This window comes from Bolinopsis microptera, chromosome 4 (assembly GCF_026151205.1).
Source record: "Bolinopsis microptera isolate Bmic1 chromosome 4, MBARI_Bmic_1.0, whole genome shotgun sequence".
Classification (NCBI taxonomy): Eukaryota; Metazoa; Ctenophora; class Tentaculata; order Lobata; family Bolinopsidae; genus Bolinopsis; species Bolinopsis microptera.
The window spans coordinates 6,688,633-6,714,046 of NC_087075.1; the positions used below are offsets into that span (position 1 = coordinate 6,688,633).

The 25,414-nt window shown below is 37.9% G+C and overlaps 4 protein-coding genes across 8 annotated transcripts in view; 2 read left to right on the forward strand and 2 right to left on the reverse strand.

The window, feature by feature from the left end:
* Positions 1–25,414, reverse strand: part of LOC134814486 (importin-4-like) — a 145,041-nt gene that overhangs the window by 41,553 nt on the left and 78,074 nt on the right. The window contains exons 1-14 of one of the 3 annotated variants that reach the window (XR_010160173.1): positions 13,051–13,193; positions 12,595–12,715; positions 11,887–12,033; positions 11,390–11,506; positions 10,974–11,091; positions 10,619–10,824; positions 10,306–10,450; positions 9,485–9,562; positions 9,089–9,172; positions 8,801–8,907; positions 8,254–8,434; positions 7,792–7,974; positions 7,557–7,656; positions 7,303–7,399 (exon numbers count right to left, since the gene is read on the reverse strand). Coding sequence is in view for 2 of the 3 variants with exons in the window: in XM_063822615.1 (XP_063678685.1) it covers positions 7,303–7,399; positions 7,557–7,656; positions 7,792–7,974; positions 8,254–8,434; positions 8,801–8,907; positions 9,089–9,172; positions 9,485–9,562; positions 10,306–10,450; positions 10,619–10,824; positions 10,974–11,091; positions 11,390–11,506; positions 11,887–12,033; positions 12,595–12,715; positions 13,051–13,184 (1,818 nt within the window). In the remaining variant the exon portion in view is untranslated. Of the gene's footprint in view, positions 1–7,302; positions 7,400–7,556; positions 7,657–7,791; positions 7,975–8,253; positions 8,435–8,800; positions 8,908–9,088; positions 9,173–9,484; positions 9,563–10,305; positions 10,451–10,618; positions 10,825–10,973; positions 11,092–11,389; positions 11,507–11,886; positions 12,034–12,594; positions 12,716–13,050; positions 13,195–25,414 lie in introns of those variants that run through there. The other 2 variants (XM_063822615.1, XM_063822614.1) reach the window with 2 other exon arrangements.
* LOC134814490 (uncharacterized) lies at positions 4,070–7,179 on the forward strand. Of its 3 annotated transcripts, none has more exons than XM_063822623.1 (5): positions 4,070–4,139; positions 4,637–4,866; positions 4,991–5,108; positions 5,320–5,643; positions 5,825–7,179. In XM_063822623.1, exons 1-5 carry the CDS (start codon positions 4,079–4,081, stop codon positions 6,211–6,213), a joined length of 1,122 nt encoding a protein of 373 aa, XP_063678693.1. In that variant the 5' UTR covers positions 4,070–4,078; the 3' UTR covers positions 6,214–7,179. The 3 variants fall into 3 exon arrangements, with proteins under 3 accessions (XP_063678693.1, XP_063678694.1, XP_063678692.1); XM_063822624.1 differs by having other exon boundaries at positions 4,108–4,248; XM_063822622.1 differs by lacking the exon at positions 4,070–4,139 and having other exon boundaries at positions 4,550–4,866.
* On the reverse strand, positions 13,560–15,433 carry LOC134814489 (uncharacterized). The gene has a single exon (XM_063822621.1). It carries the CDS (start codon positions 15,333–15,335, stop codon positions 13,917–13,919), a length of 1,419 nt encoding a protein of 472 aa, XP_063678691.1. The 5' UTR covers positions 15,336–15,433; the 3' UTR covers positions 13,560–13,916.
* On the forward strand, positions 15,943–17,600 carry LOC134813755 (cationic amino acid transporter 4-like). The gene is made up of 5 exons (XM_063821633.1): positions 15,943–16,381; positions 16,622–16,722; positions 16,891–17,055; positions 17,215–17,343; positions 17,592–17,600. The coding sequence occupies exons 1-5, from the start codon at positions 15,943–15,945 to the stop codon at positions 17,598–17,600; spliced, it is 843 nt and encodes a 280-aa protein (XP_063677703.1).

Sequence of the window (25,414 nt, forward strand, 5' to 3'; positions counted from 1 at the left end):
TCAGAGGAAAACCAGACAGAGATGGGGGGAGTATAACCTTGCTTCATAACATTGGGAGGTGTGGATCCACCCTGGTTGCTCATATGGTTTACAAGACGGGACAGTGCCAGGTGTTATCAGAGCCTTTCCCTCTCCTCGAAGCAATCGTGTTGACAAATAAATTGCATGGATCTCAGCTCATTGACGGAGAAAAGAATTTGGATATGTTGAAAGCAACGTTACTACTCCTCTGCAAAATCCCCGAGGAACGCTATTTCATAAAGGTAACCGGGGTGTTCACTGGGAACTTTGTTCAGTTGATCATCGAGTTCTTCCAGGGATAAAAGATTTGTTTCTCTACAGAGCTCTGGTACCGACTCTGACATCATTTAATCGAATATTAGGTAGGATATATTTCCCGACCATGGGCTTGGATGCGACATTTGCCGCTTTGCCGACGAAATACCGACGGATTTGGGAAAAGGTTAAGGTTTCAGGGCTTCACGAGAGGTTCTTTTTCATTCTGCTCAGTCAGATGCACCCTTACTATTTGGAGTCACTGGATAGGAACAATATGAAGTCGTATAGCTACGAATCTCTGCTTAAAGATAAAGAAGGATTCTGTAAAAGTCTTTTGAGCGAAATCGGGATTGGAGAGGAATGGGTACCTTTAGCTCTCTCTGCTCTTAAGAAAGATTCTCAGGAGAATACACCGTTAAGCAGAAAAAACGGAGCAGGGATGACAGCACCTACGATATCGAGAGAGGCTCTCAGCTGGACCACGAGAATAGGAAAGGAGGAGTTTGGGATGGAAATAGAGGAGGAAGACTGTCGAGTCACCAATGTGCCGCTCTCCTGGACTGAAGATGCACATCGGAATGGATGAAGCAAAACACATTTTTGTCACTTTATGAGAACGTTTTATCAGATTAGCAGTGGACAGTGTAGATAATCAAGAAGGAGAGAAATGAAGGAAAGCTGCATTGAACACAGAAACGAGGCCGAATGGCCGCCCGAAGCCATAGCTATAGCATTGCAAGCTAACCAACAATCAAATCTGCCGAATGACACACATCATAAAATAATATTAACTTATTCATGTGAATTTTTGAAACCAATATGCTTCATGCGTGAACTGTTTAATTAATAAGTTTCACTGATCGAGTATAAGAATGTTGTCATATATGAGGGGATACAATGTTCGTTACTACAATCCTGAATTTGTATGGTTTATGATCATTGATCAAATCATTGATCAAATTATTGATCAAATTTGTTAACCATTAGTCATTTTGCTGGACATGGATTGGATAGCCTTTTGTTAGAATATAGGTTTTGTTTATTAGAAATCACAAAATTGGATAAAGAAACTTATTATTTTGTGAATATTTCTGAATTATTCATGAATTCGTCGAACCGATATAAATAATCGATCTATATCTTAAAAGCAAGTACCATTGCATGATTATTATTGAAAACTTTATTTTAATCTAAAAAATATCTTGTAAATTTTTTAATAACAATCCTGAACCTCTATTTTCTTCTGATTTCATTCGCTTCAGTTCTCTAAAAATCCAAAATTCTCATAATCGATTTAAATTTTCCAAATACACAAGGTTTATTTTTGCCCGCGGATGCCCGTCATAGGGCAGGGCAGACAAACTAATAAAATCAGCCCGAACTTATAACTAATGACCTAACCATTTTATTCAACACGAGAATCACTCCCCTCATACAATACACACACACACACACCTACGGGTAATATGATATCAACAGTGAGGAGCGTGAGAGGATATAGTCGTAACATGATACCTTGAAGAATGGGGGGGTAGTTAAAGGACAGTTCCATTGGACCTCAGGTATCAAACTACATTGAATCTGGCTCGTTTTGCTTTGTACCACATTTTTATTGCTACAGTTCAGTTTTCAGGTACTTAGGTACAAGCAATTGCAATTTTAAGCATAATTAAATAGACCTAATCCTAAGTAGTGTCCAACTATGTGTGGGATGAAAACTTTGTGGGATGAAATTTTTTTCCAGCAAAAGAGTAGTTAAAGAAGTGTGAATTGGAGAAGATTACGTAAACTGTAGCCGGTATTAAGGTAACCAGCTACCTTATCGGACTGTTTTGACATAAATTGGATGCTGGAGCGTTCATTTTAAAGTCCGTTCAAATAATGTCCGACAAGATAGTTAAATTAAATACATTAAATAAATGCCTTCGAGCGTGGGTCCGGGACTCTACAGCGTAAGACTCTAACCCCAACCCTAACCCTAACCCTAACCCTAACCCTAACCCTAACACTAATCCTTACCCTAACCCAACCCTAACCCTAACCCTAACCCTAACCCTAACCCTAACCCTAACCCGCCGTAGAGTCTCACGCCGTAGAGTCTCACGCCGTAGAGTCTCACGCCGTAGAGTCCGGACCCCGCTACAACTGTATTCAAATCTGTTACATAATGCTTATTTGATTGTAACATAAATTATAAATATGCCTAGTTACCACTATTCCTCCACTATTTGCCACCCAAAAGGAGAAACGTTTGCATATTTCCCATATTTGCTCCTAACAAATAAGCGATATTCATTTAAAACATATACCATAATTATAACATAATTATAACATAATTATAACATAATTATAACATAATTATAACATAATTATACCATAAAGTGAAGCTTTTATTCCTGGAACGGACCCAGCTGCGTAGTGAAGCTTTTACATGTTGTATTGTACAGTGTGGCGTATACATCGTACATTCTCTTTGACTAATGGTAAGGACGTTTGTCACATCTCGATAACATTTACTCGTTTGCTAACCTCTATACATTCCTGTATACATTTCTGTATACATTCTAGTGTCCAACAGCTCTGATCATATTATCGTTTATTTCGTACATTGCGTTTGGTATTTGCGAACGCGAAGGTAATTACTAATTACCGTAGGTTCAAAATTTACGCGCACTTTTCTTCGATAAGAGTTGTTTGCACTGTAACGTTGTTACACTGTTACGTTGTTACACTGTTACGTTGTTACACTGTTACACTGTTACGTTGGTCTGTTACGTAACAGTTTCATGCATGCCTTGAGAAAAGTTTAAAATAGAGCCACTATATTTAAAGTTGCCATGGGGTGGCAAGTCCCTCTTCATCGCAGCCCGCTAGTTTTAATATAGCTATTCCACTATAGGATCCACTATATGATGCCTCTTCCACTATAGGATACACTATATGATGCCTCTTCCACTATAAGATCCACTATATGACACCTCTTCCACTTTAGGATCCACTATATGACGCCTCTTCCACTATAGGATCCACTATATAACGCCTCTTCCACTATAGGATCCACTATATGACGCCTCTTCCACAATAGGATCCACTATATGATGCCTCTTCCACTATAGGATCCACTATATGACGCCTCTTCCACTATAGGATCCACTATATGACGCCTCTTCCACTATAGGATCCACTATATGACGCCTCTTCCACAATAGGATCCACTATATGACGCCTCTTCCACTATAGGATCCACTATATAACGCTCCTTCCACTATAGGATCCACTATATGACGCCTCTTCCACTATAGGATCCACTATATGACGCCTCTTCCACTATAGGATCCACTATATAACGCCTCTTGATCTTCCACTAAAGGATCCACTATATGACGCCTCTTCCACTTTTAAAATACTGTGTAACATTGAGTGTGAAAATATGTCATTGATATAGATGCTTCAAAATTGTTTTGTAATGTTCTTCCTATATATGGAATATTTGTTATCATATACATTTGCAGATCACGTTGTAGGGCTCTACCTTTTGAATTGTGTTTGTGTGATACATTCGTTTGAAGTTTAAAGCTGGAAATTTCTTTTTAATCATCGTCAGCTTTATGCTAAGATGCTCACTGTTGTTTGCTTCAACGCCTTTCTTTGAAATTTCAATACACAATGTTTATTGTTTATCGTTTAATTGAAAATACCAAAAGCATGTTCACAAGCACGGCAACACTCTAAAATAGGCACTATAAAAAGATACAGTGAAACAAGCTCATTGAAATAACGAATTATCAGGAAGCAAGCTATGTCAGCACTCCTGGCTATAATCCTCTTTCGAACAGTGTATCTCATCCCTAGTTTCAATGGTAAGATTAAGATAATTATATTAATGAAGTGATCACGCGTAACGATCTGAGAACCACATGGGAACTACAAAGAGACAGCTCTTACAACTGACCTCGAGATGGTACGGTGGTAGGTGATAAGGTGATAGCCTTTTTATTTGAATACGTTAGATTGGAGAAGCCACTTTATCACAGTAATCTTAAGAACGAGTTATCTGCGTCGGGTAAGGGGTCGGGGAAGGGGGGTTATCAACATTACCAATAAATGATACCAATTCGACAACTTTTAAATTCTAATTCCACCCTGATGATTATAAAATGTAGGAACCGAACGGAATTCGGATATCCGGCCAGATATCTGTCTTCAATGTAACTTACAAAATTTGAAGCAGAGGGGGAGTTGGTCCTTGATTACGGTTGATATAACGGAATGTATTACTTAATATATATGAACGACGCCTTAATATTTTTTCAGTATTTGTATTACATTTACAAGAGAGTGATGTGCTACATTTCAGCGTATAAAATAAAGGTGAGCGTAGAGACGGCTGTAGATGGGGGAAATGAGGACACAGACGTTTATCTTACCCTGATGGATCCCGACAACCAGACGATTTCTGAGGAGAAAAGACTGGGCAAATTTGAAGAGGGTGTGGTAAGGGAGTTTGAATTTATCACAAATAGCTTGGATTTGGAGTGCTTGATATTTTCTTTGAAAGAGGGTACAGATGGCTGGATAATGGAGAAGGTGAGTGATTGCTTCATTATTATGTTTTAGATCAGTGATTGAATGATAACGCAATTGCTTAGAGTATACATTTATATATTCAACATTCTACCTCCAATATTTGACTCTACACTTATAATAACAGTCTACAGTGGTATTAGAAAGTGGAGTTACGTACACTTATACAAATCTGAGGAAAGAAAAACTTGAAAACACATTTTGGTTTCATGAAAATTCGGTGAAATTCTGTACAAGGAACATAGGTGAGGACATGGGATGGTATTAAAAACTGTAAATAAGCTAATAAAATGCTAATAGAAGTAATTCTTATTCACAATGAACACAATCATGGTTTCTATTTCTTGGGATGTCTTAGTTAAGTCTAGATGAACGATAGTTTGTTTAATTATTGATACGTCCCCAGTTCAACTATTTGTTATAAAGACAAAATACCCTATATATCGAAAATTTCAGCGGCCTTCGAACTGATCGATAAATATGCAAGAACCGTAGAGGACCAACATGAGGGGTTGTTACTATTCGATGGCGGAACAGTCTGTGATGACGAATTTGGCGACTTCTCCGCTGAATCGATCTGCATAGCAATGGGGCGCCCACATAGCAACGTTACATGGACATCTTATAAACATATATATATATATTTGTACGGTGCTGTTCAGAGTAGGAAAACTATTAATCTGGACCGTGTCAGGTGCCAGACTAGTGAATGGTATCAGTGTTCCTTCACGACAGTTCACGAATGCAAGCATTACGAGGATATATTTCTGACTTGTGGAGGTAATGGCTAAATTATTGATAAGTTAATCAATATGGAAATGTTTAAATGTACATATTATGATGAATTTTCTTTTAAATTGGGTCATAAACATCACCAAAAAAAGGTGGGGAGTAGCTGGGGGAGGTAACCCAAACCCTCAAATATTTTATCATATTTTAACCACTTTTTGTTTTACCGCAGACAGTACTACTACTGTAGTCAGTACTACTGTAGACAGTACTACTACTGCAGCAAAGTTGACGGCAAAATCACCAGATTGGCCATTAGTTCTGATCATATGCATAGCATCTGTTACGCCGGTGTCTGGTATTATTTTATTGATAATCCGTTGTGTGCAATGGAGGAAGAGAGCTACTGAAGAACAATCTAGACCACATCTGCAAACACCTTTCACACCAGATGTGGAGAGGCCATCTTCATCAGCCCCGTCAGCCCCCTCAGCACCACCGGCCTACGACCATGAAATGACACCGACAGCAGGTGGAGAGGCCTCGCCCAGTTATGATGAAGTCGTAGCCAGCCCCAATCGATTCAAATCAGTTACCGTTACACGAATTCTAAACACGTAATTTGAAATTCCACAACGGCATCGTAAATTTATTTACAAATCATTTGCTAGACGACTTTACATTTCAGCTTGAGTCTTCTTTTCTATGTACGGTACGATCAGGGGTTGACTTTTTGGTCGTTTGACCTGGGGGGATGTGGACGAGTTAGCACTTTTAGTGGCTGGATTTTCAATTGCGTGCTTAACTCGCGAGTGATACCACAAACTAGTGTAAGACCTCTTGGCAGTTGTACCTTGGAAAGACTTCTTACAATGTATGCAGGTAACGTTGTCTCCCTCTTTTTTGAAATGTTTTCAGATCTCGTTGGTTGCCATATCAAATTCAAATAAAACAGTTTTTACACTCATAGGACACGACAGGGAACAACCAAGCACGTTAATCAATTAACAATTTGAGCAAATGAGCGATCAAATACAAACGCGGGGCGCGGATCGTGTGTTGTTTTCAAACTAATTATGACGTCATCAGTCATATAGTGTATAAGATGACTTTAATCGTGATTTTACGGAATTTCGAACCTTTTGGAAATAATTTTTGAAGAAAAAAAATGTTGATATTATCGGTTGATCGGTTAGAAATTATCGCCGATAACCGATAATGACTTTTTCACAAATTATCGCCGATAATTTTATCGCCGATAATATCGGTTGCAAACCCTAGACTGAAGCATGTTAATTTTTATTGTTTCTTATCATCGCAGATTTATGACTTTGCGTTACTAAGATGATTTATGTAAGATTCTTTATAAACGAGTTGAACAATTTTTAGATATTATCGGTAAATTGTGATTGTTTACAATTACTAGTTACCTTGCAGTTTTTGAAAAATTAAGTTGTTCAACACTAATTTGAAACCAGATTTTTATTTAAAAACAGACTTATTTTTTAAAGCAGATTTTATCTGAATAGAATGTTATATATCAAGCAGAATCTGAATTCTGACATTGCAAATGGCATGTTATGGTGCAATTTTACTTTTATTTCAACTCATTAAATTAACTAACTCCATAATCCACAAACAAGTTCGCGAAATTTTCTGCTACTGAAAAAATTGTTTAAAAATCTAGAAAATATAATAAGATGGACTAACCTCAGTGCTCTCTAAGGTCTCGAACATTTTCTTTACGATTGGGTCAAGGCAAGGGTAAAGAGCTTCAGGACATGTAGATGATATTGCCGCAAACAAACTGGAGAAGGAAACAGTCAATATAGAAACAGTTAAAATAATAATATAGACAACCCGGTAGATATACGCATTACACATTCTAGTCGAATCCAAAAACACGAGATATTAAAAAGTTGAGGATACCTGTATGCACGTGATATTAAAAAAGTTGAGGATACCTATAAATACATCGTCTAAGGTCTGGATCGTCAGCGGAGGACAGATTAGCAATACCAAGCTGCACGCACTCTGCTGCCATAGGACTGAACGTTTCCTTTCCTGTGACAGAAATTTTGTTTTTTTAAATAACATCTTACATTTAACATAACTAAAGAGACTCAGAACAGATGCCGTCCGATCCTAAAGTAAGTCTACCAATAATCTTAAAAAGTGAAACTATTGCCCGAGACTTACCTATCTTTCTAGCAAACACACTGAGAGTGTCAATAGCCTGGGTCTTGAGCCTGATGCCGTCCTCGGTATCGGGTGCGGTCAGGTAAACTTTGAGATGCTCCATAACCTGTCCTAGGAAGGGGACTATAGCTTCTTCTGCTGCGTTACTCACTGCTCCCAACGCACTTATTGCTAGCTCCTTACCTGACAGGGCCTCCGTGTTAAAGTTATTACAGTGAATCTGTTCAACCAATTTCATCATAATAAGATACTAGACAGTAGAGAAATTGAATTATTCGACTGAGCCCAGTAATTGAAAATACACATTAACAAGAAAGTATAAGTGTTAACCGTGAACAGTAGGGCTGTGAGCTATCATAACCACAAGTTAATAAACATTAACAAGAAAGTATAAGTGTTAACCGTGAACAGTAGGGCTGTGAGCTATCATAACCACATTAACAAGAAAGTAAAAGTGTTAACCGTGAACAGTAGGGCTGTGAGCTATCATAACCACCAGTTTCTCCACAAGATCGGGCAGATAAGGCACAATGTTCTCTCCCATGTTCTCACAGAAGGACTCTAGAGCGTAGTAGGTTCGGGTGAGGGCCGCACTTTGGGTACTCATCTCCTCCGCGATCTTCTGACATAGAATCGGCAGGATCTGATAAATTTCAGTATTAATATAGATAAATAAATAAAGTTAAATTTTACGCAGCAATTTATCGGTAAATGTTTGAGTCAGCTATATAATATGATATAGATGATACTGTAAAGGACGCAGAATCAGATCACTGTTAGTAGTACACCTTACAGTATATTTGTGTGAGGCTAATCAACACTGCAAAGTATAAGTAGTAGTTTTACTACTTCAAATATCCTTTGTTAGTTGTTTTAAGGGCTCCGTGATAGATTTTTAGATGATTCACATAGTGGTTTGAAATGAGAAAAAACCCAAAAATGTGTGTCGTATTCGATCAATATCACACCGAAACCCATAAAGCAGGGTTAAAACCGTAACAATATTTACCTCATTGCTGTACTTGACGATATCGGGTTGGAAGTGCTCAGCGAATTGACCCAGAGCGTAGAGGGCAGCATTCCTTACTTCTGGAGCCTCGTCAGATAACCCATTTCCTGATAATCAGTTTCACATTCAATGCAAAATGTTGTGAAAATATGTGCTGTTATTACCTAATGCTAGCAGCACATTCCATAGTTAAACAACTCAGAGGTCTATATCACAAAACTCAAGACAGGAGTAGAAAATTACTCTATGACAGCACGCTGTACACGGATTATATCAACACCAATTTACCGGCCAACTTGAGACAGTCTTGCATCATGTGCTCCAGCATGTACTCGCATGTCCCTTCCGCTACCACAGCCAAGGCTGTTAATCCTGGAGTGAGAGTTTATTGTTTAACAATTAATACATAATTAAGCATGCAAAACTCACAACGGCAAGACGTGAAGATTGCATCACTAGAAGTGAGAATCTATTACGTCGCAGAGGCTACAATTGCGCCGCGCAAGCATGCGATTTAAAGCTATGGTTTAGCATTTTGCTTTTTACATCAACGATGACAAAAAAGCACACTATTTTTCGCGCAATTTTGTTCCGCGCAGCCGGGCATGCGGCTATGATGGTTGTAATCAGTACTGATTAGACGCTAGATAAGCCATTAAGTAAACCAATACCAATGAAACTTACCAGCTTTCCTCTCGAGAGGTTGTCCGGATGACATGAGTGGTAGGATGTAATTCTTGTACAGGATCGGTACCAGCTTATCTGAAAAATAACGTAATTTATAAATTTCAAATTATATGTTTGAGTAGCAAAACCATATTACTCTAATAATATTACTCTAATATTACACGCATATTACTCGAAAATGTTTCTCTAACATGAATGATGAGCGTGATTATCGTGGCTTATCTGAACGAATAAGGATATCCAGAGTTCAAGAGAGGAAATTTAATAATAATACTGTTTTAAATAAACAGAGATGATTAGACGAGATGATTAACAGCAGATTTCTCATGCTCAAATTGTTCGTGATCGGAGAATGGCTCATTATACTTTAAAAGAATGCAAAACGTGTACAACATAACGCTAGTCGCGATGAAGTTGAGTTCACAATTCAAGATAATTGATGATGTAATGATAACTAGTAGAATTAGATAAAATCTGTCAGGTACAAGCTTATAAGGCCTTGATTGGGAGGTTTGGTAGGGTGATTAGATAAGTTCATGTGATTAAGTAGGACTGATAAATTATAACTTTGATGTAAAACCATTGCTTCTTTCACCGAAATATAGATCTGATCAATTACAAGATAAAAGTGGATTTTAAGAGATGTTTTGGGGCTTTATTAGTTTCTACTAACATGTAATTTGAGGCGTGACAATCAGCCCAGTAGCACCAATAGCAGTTCACCATTCAAAGACCTTAAATATCAAATAAGGCATGCCAACCTTGATCAATCTAATCAACTGATAATTGGTCGATAAATCACTCAACAAAATAATTACCGCTAGGCAGATGGAGAGCTAGAGTGTCCAGGACGCTTCCAGCAAAAGATCCAGGATTCTGAGACGTATCTTCATCTTCATCTATATCTGGACAAGCCATCAGAGGTAGGATTACATCAAGGATCGTGGTTACCAGTTGTAGTTTCTGTAATTGATTGGTTACTGATTGGTTCTGATTGGTTAATTGAGTAGTTACTGATTTAATCATAAGCTCGTGAGAACATTGTCGATATAATACATCTACGTACTAGTAACTAGATCAAGTATTTTTTTTGAGTTCAAAAGAAACACCAAATCTTGTATTTGAACTAACTTGCAGAGCCTTCTTCTTCGTCGACACCAACCAACTCAGGAATGTCATGAACTTGACCCTGGTTCCATCATCAAATGCAGTGTTCTTAGTTACTTCCAAACAAAGTGTCAGAAGTGAGGTTAAATGAGGTACAATAATCGCAACCTCACACTCCAACAGAGAGTCGAATAGTTCGAATGAGGTGCACGCCTTATCTTCGTCCACGCCTGAGGGGTTTAAACGTCACCACGAGAAGACATGGTATCTGCCCGCACTTAGTGTGCGTTTTCAAATTTAATAACATTTTTAAAGAATTATTTAAGAATATTTTTGCGACAATAATGTAGACATTAGTAATCGTATTTAGACCTCTTACCAAGCAATATCTGTATAGCATTGATAGCATTAGGCAGAAGAACACCAAACTTCTGAGCATGGTTGGAGCCAAGGTAAGGAACGAGTTGACTCATGGCAACACATGTTAGATGCAGCACCTGTGTTTATTTAATAGTTTAGAGTTTCAGATACAATCAAGTATAATATCTGTATAATAACTGTAAGATGAAACGACCTAATCAGGGGAGACGGGTACAGTCTACAATTTTATTCTAGTTGACCTTGTCTCAAACTTTTGAGAGTTATCAATAATTAAGCTATCTATCAGGCGACCCAGCCCCAACCGACCCCTTTCACTTCCGTGAAATGACTATAATGACTATGAATATTTGGAACTTATTATGCGTTGATTGTGGGTATAAAATAAAATCTTTGTTTTACTAAAGTCGTGCAAACCTCTGGCTGGTTGTGGTGAGAGAGACAGTTGGCGTATAGCTCGAACATGGAGTTAAAGTGAGGTTCCATCTCCACCCCCACAGACTCTGATACTACTCCCAACATGTACAGTCCCAGCTGGAGGGCAGTGTAATTTAGAACCTTGATAATGACTAAAGTACGTCGAGTTCTTATATATTACACGGGCAATAAGTTGTGAAGAGAGTAAAATTAATTTATATGTTTTTTCCCCGTTTGTTGCGAAAAGGCTCTTATCAGGAAGCGAATTAATATAATTTAACTGATAACATGACTAAATAGCACTGGTTGCATGTTCAACATATTTAAAATATTTAAAATATTTAAAATATTTCACATATTTAACATATTTAACATATTTAACATATCTGACATATTGAACATATATAACATATTGAACATATTTAACATATTTAACATATTTGACATATTTAACATATTTGACATATTTATCATATTTAACATATTAACCAACTCACCTCCTTAGCAGGGAGGTTGTCACTGTAACAAGCCGCAGTGATGAAGTTGAGCAGCTCGGGCCACGAACTGAACTCGTGTTTGGTAATAACACAGATTACAGCTGTCACTGAGTTTCTCACTTCTTTTGTTACTTGACTTTGTAGAACCTGCCAGGAATAGGAATTAATTAGTTAATTAATTCATTTGATTGGTTAAATGAGATTTGGAGAAAAGGGAGAAAATAGCCTGGTATCTGTTACATGATCAAGTGTATAACACTGTTATAAATTTAACAGATAATTGGAGACTGATGAATATATGATGTTGATCATCGCAAATATTGGGAATATTTTATTACTTAATCTACCTCGTCTCATTTTTCGAGTTCGTAACAAGGAAAGTTAGAATTTCTACCCAATCAGTAATATCTACATTCTTAAATGATCTGATTTTATAGGGCTACACCAGGTATAATCCCGTATAATACACCTTAATACGATACACACGAATTTCTGAGCTACATACCAGAAAGAAAAGGGTAACTGAATTACAAGTTAGACGTTTACAATGTATTTTGTACAGTTTAAGTTTTCACAAAGAATGGTAATTAATAATTGATTTGCCGGTATTGTAAGTTTAACTATATAAATTAGTCGTTGAAGCAGTTTCGAAAACTTGCCAGTCGATAACCTCCTCCAATATTATTAAGAAATATTCAGCGAAGCTACCTGCAGGCAGATGGTCTTGATTCCATTCTTCAGATCGTTATCAAGTTTTGACCAAATTCTTTCAATCTTTTGTCGCAGTATGGTAGCTGCATACTGTCTTATCGTGTTGTTCTCCGATGTGCTGAGTATTTAGTAGTTATTAATTTCTAAGACTATAAAATAGACTTGATATATAGACTAATAAATACTTCATAATTAGATTGTTAACAAGCCAGAATATTTCAACCAGGAGCAGGAGGTCTAAAAATATCAAAAGAAACCTACACACTGTGCTTATCTTTAAATACGTTGATCTTTTTTAAGTCTCAAATATCAGCACACAGCTAATATTAAGTCTTAACATTTTACAGCCTACAATTTTGTGTTCAGGGCCAGGGTGTATAATGTAAATAATTGGGGTGAAATCTCCATTTTTATAGTAAAATTGAAGAAACAATTGATTAATTAATTAATTACCTGAGAATTTGACACAGAGCAGGTACAATGGCAGGGTCCTTAGAAAACTCCTTGAGTTTAACCGTTGCTGCTTGGATAGCATTGCTGTCGGGGACCAACAGTTGGGCGATAATTTGCTCAAGCTGTGCTGACATGTCTACTCTTCTACTGATAGGAAGAATGTGAGAAATGTGAAAAATGTGAGAAATAAAATATACGAAAATATAGAAAGGGAGCAAATAAAATACAGCCTTGTAATTATATTACTATTATCATTCTAAGATTGTATTTTTTTTAATGAAATACTATACGATCAGCTCATTATGATGGCTATTAATTTTCAAATAAATAACTCAGCATTCCATTCATTTATTATCAGTAACGATCAGTAACAGAGCGTTAATCAAAACATTTTCGATCATAGCTAGAAGATAGCGCAGGTTCGTTTTGACGGATTTATTTTTTAAAAGAAACTTTTTTCATTTTTACATTCAGAACCAGCTCCAGTTAAGAGAGTTATGAGACAGCATGGATAGAATAATGTAGTTGAATAATTATAATGTAACAATAAAAACAATGTAATTGATAAATTGAACATAGTCATAAATACGTTAAAAATTAAAACTAAAAATACGCTAAAAATCTATAAATTTTAGTCCAATGAAACGGTACTGTTACAAATGTGTTTACCTTATCGAATTTTACTTGGTCGGACATTGCATCGACGCTAAGGAGAATTTCGGCCCAAATGAAAGTGAATAATTATTTCCAACCAAATTTATGTCCACGTAGTCTCTGCCCAAATAAGGTCCGATAAGGTAAATGGTCAACATAAACTACATTCTAAAAATTTAGGAATTTCTGGAAGACAAAATACAAATAAATTACTACGGAAAATAATGCGTCATGGCTGCACTTAAGTCAACATTACAACAACTAGCCAGCTGTACTGCGTACGCCACACAATCTGATAGTTCATCCCCCAAACATTGATCAAAAGTTGTCCCTTTTTTCATGATAAAAAGCTCAATCACTTCACCAATTTCCCCGAACAAAGCTAAAGTCAGATTACGGGGATGCTTATGGTATTTTTGCCACTTTCTCTCTTCTACGAAAGATTGCATTGCCATGGCAGCACCACCAATTGTTGAAACTGTTTGATATGTATGGACTGACTCTAAAGCATCACTAGAGGGGAGGTTAGGCACTTTGCCTTTCATTTCGTTATATTTGATGAAAATGCCACTGCCACTACCAACTGGATATTTTGCTCTATTTTTATGCATTTTCTTGTTGAATGCATCTGAAAAAGAGATCTTGTGAACTTGGGCGAGAGTTCTTAATACATTGATTATCATGGAAAGCTGGTTGCACAGATGTGCATGCTTTGCTGGGGAGAAAACAGTTTCTGTACCATCTGTGTCCCACTGGAATATTTCAGCGATCAGTCCGATTGACTCCATAAGCTTACATACTAGATTATCAGCTGATACTTTCAAGTCGTTCACTGGCTTATCTAGAAGATAATCATGGCCAGGGGTATCTGCATCAAGGTAAAAATTAGGGAGATCTGAATATCGACTTTCGATAACATCATCCTTTGTTAATCTTCCAATGTGCTTAGAATATTTTTCTGCGATCATAGCATTCTTATCTTCCAATAATTTCGGTAAATCATACTCATACTTCGAAGCAATGACAACTACATGACAGAAAACTTGTTTCAAAATCTTGTCAACAGTTTGCTGCTTATCCACAGAAAAATTCTTAAGATTCTTTTCAACAGTTATCCATTGAAAAACATCATTCAGTTTGGAAGTAGAAAAGCACAGGCTCAGGAAATCTTTGATTATGCTAGTCTTCTCAGAAATCCTAACAGTCTGATAAAAGGCTGTTACTTCAATCTCATTCCAAGCAACATCAGAAAAACTAGAAGACGGTTTACTATTTCTGCATGAATCAGGGATTGCAAGATCAACTTGACATTCCTGTGCTAAACATATCAGGTAACTGAACACATCAGAAAGCTCACACAAAACAGTTTCTACTGTAGGGTCTTTTTCCTTGCTGTCTGCGGTATTCTCAACATTAACTTCTTCATCCTCTTCATTGTCACTGCAATCTTTAGGGTTAGCAAATCCTTCGTTAGCAGCAACATCAGTAGAAAGTTCTCCTAGTTCACCAACAAGGGCAAGAAACAAATTTCTTGCAGTTTGCCATGAACCCCACTTCATTTTCTCATATCTGAATATCTCACAATCTTTTCGAAGTACCTCGATAGTAGGGTTTGTGCTAAATTCAAACATACCTGAATTCTAGTAGAAAGTTATAATATACAAAGGAGATTTAAATAATAAAACGATGTGCTAAAGATCATTTTAGAAACCTTAGACTATTTAACCAATTTCGTTTTTGGGCCAAGAACTATTACATAATGTGAAAACCATCAGAGACCATCAGAACCAATCTCCAGCCCCTAGAACTCCAGAAAACTTTTGGAAAACTCTAAATTGCCGAAATATGATGTAAGTAACAATTTTTACAGCTACAGGAGCTTTTACAGAAGCTATTACAGGAGCATAATGGCATCTCACCGAATTGTGTATACTAAATTTATAAATTGTCTATTCTATTTTGACAAGTTCCATTAAGCATTGTACACTTGAAAATATAAATTTCAAGACTTGATGTAAAGCAACAAGTTTTACAGGAGCTGTCACAGAAGCTTTTACTGAAGCATAATGGCATCTCACCGAATTGAGTAGACTAAATCTATATTATATGTCTATTCTATTCTGACACGTTTGATTAAGCATTGTTTTTTTTTTAGCTAGTGCTACGTGTTGAACATAATATGACTTTCAAGACTTGACTTAAAGCAACAAGTTTTACGGGAGCTTTTACAGGAGCATAATGGCATCTTGCTGTGAAAAGTACAACTGCAAGCCTCCTTCTTTCTTCGAGAGGCTATTCCAGAAATCTTCCCCCAAATTCCATACTCAGGAATTAAAGAAATGTCTGAACATTTTCGATTTGACAGTGCAGGGACTGGCTCATATTGTGGGAGCGGGAATATTTATTATGACACCAGGAGTTACAAAGATGGTTGCTGGACCTGGATTGGTAGTATCTTATCTCTTAGCTGCAGCAGTTCTCATATTTACTGTTCTAGCTTACATGGATTTGGAAGCTAGATACAAAGGTATCGGGAATGCTTATGTATATGTGTATGCTGCTTTGGGTGAATTTGCTGCTGGACTTGTGGGAACGTTCATTATGACGGAAATTGCTCTTGGCGTTGGTTTGGTGGCCGTGGGATTTGGACAGAATATGGACAAGTTTATCTTTGAGGGTAATGCCCATAAACTTCAAGTTGAGTATTCTAGTACTTTTCTTCCGGATTACTTAGCTGAAAATGTCAACTTGTTGGCGATTGCTTTAATCTTGTTTTGCTGTATCATCAACTGTATTGGAGTCAAACATGTTGCTATTGTTAATACCATCACAGTGGTATTTAGTTTTGTATCTCTGACCATGTACTGCATCGTTTCATTCACGTATGGCAGTAGCAAAACATTCACCAACTCCACAGACACTGAAACTGGAAGAGGAGGGGTGTTTCCTTATGGATTTTCAGATGTCATAACTGGAGCAGCTGTTGTGGTTGTTTCCTTTGCAGGTTTCGAAACTGTGGTCAGCCTTTCAGCGGAAGCAAAGAATTCTAAAAGAGACATCCCTCTTGCAACAGGTTTAAGCTTCGGAATCTCTGTTGCATGTTATCTACTAGTAAGTGCTGCTATTTCCTACCTGGTGCCTTGGTATACCCTTAACGAAAGTACGGGTATTCCTGGTTCTCTGCAGGCACACGGGCTCACAATCCCCAAGTACATTATCGTAGCAGCGATTCTTTTTGCTTCTGGAAGTGTTGCTCTGTGCTCCCTAACCACCCTGGCCCGAGGGCTCATGGTGTTCTCCGATGATGGATTGATTTTCAGTTGCCTTGGTTTGGTGGCTGAGTGCACTAAAGTACCTATTATTGCCACAGTCTCTGCTACAGTTGTGATAAGTTTCTTTACAATAGTGTTCTCCTACAAGATCCTAATTCATTTGGTCGCAGGAGGGGCATTGATTACTTTTGCAGCAGTGTGTCACACTCTCGTGGTTATTTCTTACTCCAAACAAAAGGAAGTTATTGATGAATCCTCTGAACTTATTTTAAACGAATTCGTGGTGAATGAAGAACAGCCTTTAACGTCCCTGAATCAGCAGGACATCGAGACTCTTGGGTACATTGAAAATCAAGAGTTGAAAGTGGTCAGTTGGATGGGTATTTTCATAGTTATTTCTACGCTTTGCATTGCATTTATTCACTGGCCGAGCTCATGGCACTTCTGGAAAGTTCGTCTTCCAATCATGATAATACTAGGGTTCATGAAAATACTGATATTAATCTACATTAAATCCATCTACCACATCCAGCCTCAGAAAAATCCTGGTTTTGTGTGTCCTGGAATGCCGTTTATCCCAGCAATTGGTCTATTTCTCAACCTGGTTTTGTTCAGTTCCCTTGATGTAATGGCACATCTGATGACCGGCGCTTACTTTGCTGTTTGGGTCTTGATGTATTTAGGCTATGGATATTTTCACTCAACTATAACGTTAAAGAAACAAAAAGAACTGGAACTAATTCCGAATGATGGGACTGACAAAGATATGGACTATTGATAAAACTCTGTTAGGCTAAGACTTATCTGTATCTGAGAGATTCTTTCTGTTCTTTAAATATAAAATGATAAAATGATTTCTCTTCAAATATCTTCTAAATTTATCTGAGTTTAAGCTGAATTTTATATGAAACAGATAATAATAATATATACAACATTTATAAACCGCCTTATAGCTAAATCATATAACTCGATATAATTTAATCCTGGAGATAAACTCCAGTGCTTTCTAAAGCGGCTCTTACATTAACTGAGCTTAGTTTAATTGAAAATTAGACATGACAAGTTCATTTTACCTATGTAAATGCAAAATCAATCAAATGCTAGAGAAAAGAAGTATGTTTTAAGTTTGGTCTTGAAAGATGTAACTGACTCAGCTGATCTTATGTCGTATGGCAAGGAATTAAATACTTTAACTGCACAGTGACTAAAAGCTTTCTCTGTGTTTACATAGTTAGGAGAGGGCGGAAAACTAAGGTAAAAATAATCATTATCAAGACGTACATTTTTAAAACTTTGCTGCCTAGGAGATATCAACTCTTTTAAGTAAGGAGGAGCTATATTATTTAAACACTTGTAGGCAAGTAGGGCAATCTTAAAATCTATTCTAAATCTAACTGGTAGAAAATGAACTTTCTTAAGTAGTGGAGTAGTGTGTGCCTTTCTTCCTCTCCCGAAAATAAATCTTACAGCAGAATTTTGCACCTTCTGTAAACGACTTAAATCATAAGAGCTCAGTCCAAAATATACGCTATTGCAATAATCAATTCTAGAGAGTACTAGAGCATGAACAAGCTGAATCTTAAGGTTAAAAGACAGTTTTGATGCAATAAACCACAAATTTCTGATCTGAATATTACATGCTTGAACCACTGACGTAATCTGATCACTCATTGAAAGATAACTGTCCAAATACAGCCCAAGACTCTTCACAGTTCCACTAACAACATGTGGCTCTTGATCCTTAACAATCTGTAGAGAGGCTGGAATATTTGTTGAGTCAAATTTAGAGGATATAACGATGACTTCAGTCTTAGAAGAATTCAGTTGAAGGAAATTGTTTGTCATCCATTTCTTGATATCAGACATACAGTGTTCCATATTGTGCTCTAGCTGTGATGGGTCATCAGAATCAAGAGTGAAATACAGCTGGGTGTCATCAGCATACAAATGAATACAGCACCCATGCATACTTGCAATGTTCTCAAGATCTTTGGTGTACAATATGAATAGCAGGGGGCCAAGGATTGAACCTTGTGGCACACCTATCTCAAGAACAGTTGCTGAGGAAGACGAATCCTTGACTTTGACACAAAATGAACGGTTAGCCAAGTAGGACCTGATCCATGTAAGAGCAATGCCTGTAATGCCATAAGCAGATCTTAGCTTCTTGATTAATCTTGGGTGATTGACAGTATCAAAGGCAGCACTCAAATCTAGAAGTAAAAGAACAACTTTAGTTTTCTTGTCAATAGTTATCAAGATGTCGTTATGGATTCTGGTTGTTGCAGTTTCACAGCTATGAAACTTCCTATAGCCGGACTGAACTTTAGAAAGCAAGTTGTTATCCTCAAGATAACTGGTGAGCTGTATAGATACACACTTCTCAATGATTTTTGACAAGAATGAGAGATTGCTAATAGGCCTATAGTTAGATAGAGATTCACCGTCAAGGCCACGTTTCTTCAAACTTGGACGAATGAGAGCCTCCTTAAGTTTTATAGGAAACTCACCTTTAACTAATGATTCATTGACTATAAATGAGATCAGAGGAAGGAGTTCTGGGAGACACTTGATGAGAATCTTTGTAGGTATGGGGTCAAGATCACAGAATTTGTTAGACATATTCTTTATGATGCTTACTAGTTCTTCATCAGACACATGACGGAATTGTACTATCTTTGGGCTATTAGAAAGAGGAACAAATTCATCTGAGTTAGGAGAATCTTGGGATTGTTGTTCTAAATAAATGTTGTTGTATATGTTGTCGACCTTTGATTTAAAGAACTGTGCAAAGTTGTTAGCACTCTCAAGATTCGAAGAGCAAGAAGGTGTAGTAGTACTAACTTTTTCTTTATTGAGCAACTTATTAACGATGGAATAAGTCTTTTTAGCATCACCTGCACTATCTTGTAACCTTGTTTTGTAGAAGTGATCTCTTGTGGATACAATGACTGAGGATGCTCTCTCTGATGCTTTCCTGTACAGTCGTTTATAATCTGGGCAATCATGATTCTTTTGATACAGTCTCTCAATCTTTCTTCTCATTGCTTTTGCTTGTTGACAGTGTGTAGACCACCATTCAGCGTTATGATCTTTTCTTGGGATGAAAGTTTTTTCTTTAGCATGCTTGTCCAAAATACTGCTCAACTCAGACTCATAGATATCAACTGCACTATCGAGGTCATTGAAGCAATCAGTGTCACATAGTTTTGACTTAAGAATGTCCTCAACAAAAGCATCTAGGTCTATGCAAGCAATGTTTCTGTAAGTAATTGGTTCTAGAGTGCCTATGGGTGCTGGAGATACATTGCAATTGAAAGCAACAAAGTAGTGGTCAGACGATGTGCCAGAATCAGTAATGACAGGATCTAGAACTTCAATGCAATCGTGAGTAAAAGAACCATCCCTGGTAATTACAAGATCTAATATGCCCCCATCTCTGTGTGTTGCAGCTGAAATTTGTTGCACCCACCCACAAGACCTAAGTAGTGAATTAAACCTTTGTGCAACTGAATCATTTTCGTCTTCAATGTGGATATTAAAATCACCCATGATCAAGGGCTTTCCAGGTTTGTCTACTAAATCAACCAAGAGTTGCTCAAAGTCAGTTAGAAATTGGGGGATGTTAGCACTCTGAGATGTGGAGGTGCCAGAACGGTAAATTGAAACAATTCGTAGTATATCTCCAGAAGATGATTTGAAGGTACATTCACAAGACTCAAACGTTTTGAATCGCTTGCACTTCTGAGGAGTCACTTTAAGACTTTTCTTATATAGAACAGCAACACCTCCTCCCCGCCCAGCTCTTGGCTGGCTATGAATGGAATATCCAAGTTCTTTCATCTCAGAAAACTTAGCATTGTCATCTTTTCTCAGCCAAGTTTCTGTAGCACAGCAAATATCAGTATCAAAGTCTTCAAGCAATTGCATGACTCCAGCAGTTTTATTGCAGATGGATCTGCAATTGAACAGGGCAAAGTTCATACTCTGACATTCTGACTTAGAGTTTGTAGCTAGTTTTTTGAAGTAAGGATGTTTTGTTTATACCGATTCAATGCCTGTTGCATGATGGGGCACTGCTCTGAGCTGGAATGGTGAGTGTTACAGTGAGATGAGATTCTTGGATCTTTTGACAGACTGCAATTGCGACATCTATGTCTGCTAGGGTCTTCCTTGTAATGACAGTCTGATGTTCTATGCCTACCGCTGCAATACATACAAACCAGAGTTTCTTTCTCAGGACAATTTTGGGAAATATGGTGGAGCTTCTGACAATTATAGCACTGCTTGATGATGAATCTATCCTTTACAGGACAAGCACTATTCAGAATGAAGATTTTGCCGTCTCCTGTCAATAGGTTCCTAATCTGAGGAGAGACCTTGATCCCAGCAGTAGTGTACCTTAGTCCAACATTTATGTACACAATTTCAAAGAAATGCTCATTATCTAGCAAGTGTTTAAGTCCAGGATTTTTCAAGGGAATAATATCTAGAAGAGCTTTTTTAGTCTGTAACCGGAAATCTTCAGCGGGCAAACCAGAGCGATCAATGGTTTCGAATATCTGACTGGGAATATTAGACACAGTGACCTTAGGGAGAGCTTTCTGTGAGAGAGTGATGTGAAAACCAAGTGATTTAATGACATCAGAGTTTTCAATAAGACTTTTAGCCTTCAGCCTATCAGATGAAGATGGAAAAACTAGCGTTATCTTCTTATGTGAATCTAGTAGGCTAGTTTTCATAGCAATCAATCGTGTGTCATAGAGCAACTCAGATAGAACATCTGGAGCAGATGAAATATCAGCAGAAGGAAAGGGACTATCTAGCACCAATATCTCTTTACTTTCCTTGCTAATTTGATTTATGTTAGCAGACACTTTACTTGGCTGAGGAGAACTAGCACCACCTACAAGAGCTTCAGCAAAATTGCTGTAAGAGGACAGTGCACTTGGAGACCGGGATTGCAAGTTTTCTTTGTTAACATTAGAAACTCGCTCTTCCAGCAAATGTTCAGAGGCTGGAGCACATAGAGCAAGCTTGTCGACAATAATGCTATGCATTTCCTCACGAAATGATTCCAGAAGGGCAGAGTTGTTTGCCCTCATCAGATGCTCAACTTTGGAGAGAATATCAGGAGCTTCATCATGACCATTATCATGACTCATCACAGGGTTGGACTTAGGAGCATCTACCACAGATGGTACAGGTGGACCAGGTGGAGAAACGTTTTTGGAAGAACGGGTGTCATCTACCAGTGAAATGCAATCTTCACATACGAATAGAAAATAACCCCAACGAGCTTGATCTGCAATCATAGGTCTCACCTTAGCACGGAAGGTATTTGTACAAATGGACTCAGGAAATTGAACACCGGTTTTTTTGCGACAAGCGGAGTGAAACATCCCATCACAGACATTACAGATAATCGATTCATTCACAGTGTCATTACTCCCACACTGTTTACACGAGCCGTCTTCAAATACAGGAAGTATAACAGAGTTCTTCTTTGGCTTTAGAGTCTTCTTGAGCTTCTTACTGGCCAGGGCCTCGTGCCCCTTTTGGCCCGCCATTGACATTGCTTCCTGAAACTCAATAAATGTAATAGATTTGTAGTGTTGTAATTAGTTTAAAACTGATGAGCAACAACCTATTATATTATGATTGTTGCAGTTGGTGGAAGCTTTTTCCCAGTTCAACTATCAGAGGTTTTGCTAAACTGTTGGCATATTATTCAGAATATTGCTGTAGTTTGCAGTAATTATCATTTTTCCAGTAGAGTATAACAACAGCAGATTTGTGAGTTACCTACTACCTAACTTGCTAGTCTAATGCTCACTACCTTAAATCGGTATATTTTAAATTAAATTTAGATAAAAACACCATCTTTAATCGTAAGCTTAAGTATTTTCAGAATTCTATAGCATTATACAATGAGGTACCAATTCAATTGACGGATGTTACTCGTCTAAATTTCTTCGAAGTAGCGCGCGCCGCTTTCTTCTCGAAATGTTAGACGGGAGAGAAACGAAAGATCGAGCGCTCAACTTAGCGCAAACTTGACTAATATCGCGCGTTACCGCGAGCACATTATATCATTTCTGCATATTGTGACACTATGACAGCACAGATACTATACTGGACAGAGTTGATATGAACGTAATCTGTTAAATTCGCTATATCGATTGAGTTCTTCATTATGTTGGCATTCAATAAATAGGCTTGGTTAATTTGAAGCAGTCTGTGTAAGCAGAACAAGAATTCAAATACATTTCATCCCATCAATAACTCAATACAGTCAATGTAAGTATGCCATTTGCCAATTACCGTTATCAACATGCACAACAGATATACCAAAGTTAAGTTGAATCATCCACGATCAGTTACAAAAGCCAAATATGATACATAACATATGAAATATAAACAGTAAAGATTTAATTTCACACGTACAAACTACAAATACGAGACCCCAAAATACTTTCAGTGCAGCTATCACAGATAATTCTGAAATGGCAAGAGCTACGAAGTAGCGCGCGCCGGGTCAGATCATTAACAATGGTCAACCAATTCAATCACGTCGTGACCCCCACGGTCGTTTCACTGTAGAGTTTAGAGGATACAGGGGAGCCGCGCACTTTTGCCCGGCGGGTCATACAACGTATGACTTGATACATGTTTCGTATCCCGCCTTCGGCGGCGCGCGCTTCGCGCGCGAAAAGTGGCATGCAACGTATGTCAACGTATGACAAGATATTTATGGGTTTTGAGGTTTATAACTTAACTTGATTCACGATGTCAATCCTTCGCATCTCGCCGATCTGCATAAAGCGAGAAGCGAGTTTTTCGCCAATATCTCGTCAGGGGAGTATTTTAACCCTATGTCATGTCATGGGGGTGATTTGGAATCAGCGTCCGAAAATACATCGATTTAGATTAGTTTCAACTGTCGGGGTGCGGGGGCCCTCGTGGAACAATTTAGAACATCGACTGTACAGTGATTTAGCACGCTCGAGGTTATAAACCTACAAGATCTAATTCGGTGTATTTTTGGACTCTGATTCCGAATCGGCTCGGGTTAGGGACTAGGGTTAGGTTTGTGGTAAATGTTATCAGTTATGGATAGCTTCGAGTTCGGGGTATTATGGTTGAAATTAGGGTTTATGTAAAAACTTAACGGGTGATACTCGTAAAATATCTGTTCCATAACTCGGCGCGCGTCCTGGTAGATTATAAACCTACAAGTAAAAACCGTTTTGTTGTTTGTACGGCTGCAAAACCAAAAAAAACCGAAGTCGCACGTGAAATTTTTCATTGTTTTTAAAAAATAATATTTTTTATTGTTTATTATTTATAAAATTATGACGTCAGCTTGTAGCGCGATGCGTTACTGTGCCGCGCCGCGCACTCAATAAGGCTTCTCTGGCTAGATCGGCGAGATGCGCTACTGTGCCGCGCCGAGCTGCCATGAATTGACATCGTCAATTAAGGCTCAGACCTAGTCAAACCCTCCTCCGTCAGTCTTTCAAAGCTCGGCCATCGGACATTAAAATGAATGCTCGAAGTAGGGGGTTCTTGTCATACGTTGTATGACCCGCCGCGCACGAAGTGCGCGGCTCCCCCTGTAGCGTCGAAGACGCTACAGGGTGAAACATAGTGAAGCTATAAATATAAAAGAAATCCTTTAGGGTATGCTTAAACAAATCTTTACGTATCATCTAATGTGGCTTAATATATTTCAGGAGACTGAAGAAATCCAAAGATAGAGCCAATAAAGACAGTCAGAGGGCCAATTTTATGAACAGAAAAAGGCCGAGCTGGATGAACAGATATTGCTCCGCAGCTCGTTTCCTGGACCTTACTTCATAAAAGTATCCCCATCCGAACCTACAGCAGAACCTCAACCTACAGCAGAACCTCAACTTCCAGCAGAACCCAAACTGTTCTAATTGCCATGTTAGCTGAAGATTGTTCTATTATTAGAAAATAGGCTATAGATGGTAGTTGGGTATATTTTAATTGTTTTGGTAATAATGTGTAATTAACTGAGCCGCCTACTTTAAAGGATTAGATTTAAATCTTGAATTGTTTCAGAACCAATTACTTCTGGGCTGCCCTGTAAAAATTAAACGGGCGTATAGGTTGTCTCGGCAAAGCCTCCTTAAATTATTGATACACGATCTTAAGGCGAACCTTTTGTAGTTTTTTTGCACATTTCACGGTGTGAAGATGTTTTTACCACGGTAAATTCGGTACACATACTCAAGTTCGACACGTACAACTGTAGTTCGACAAACCCTAAGGTTGGACTTTGTCGAACGAAAGTCCTCTACCTGGACTCAAATTCTACAGGAGAACTTAGACTATCAAACTTAAGTTTAAAATCTCTGGTCTCCAACAACAATCCTTTATGACCTTGAAATCTATTCGTATGTCTTTTTTCC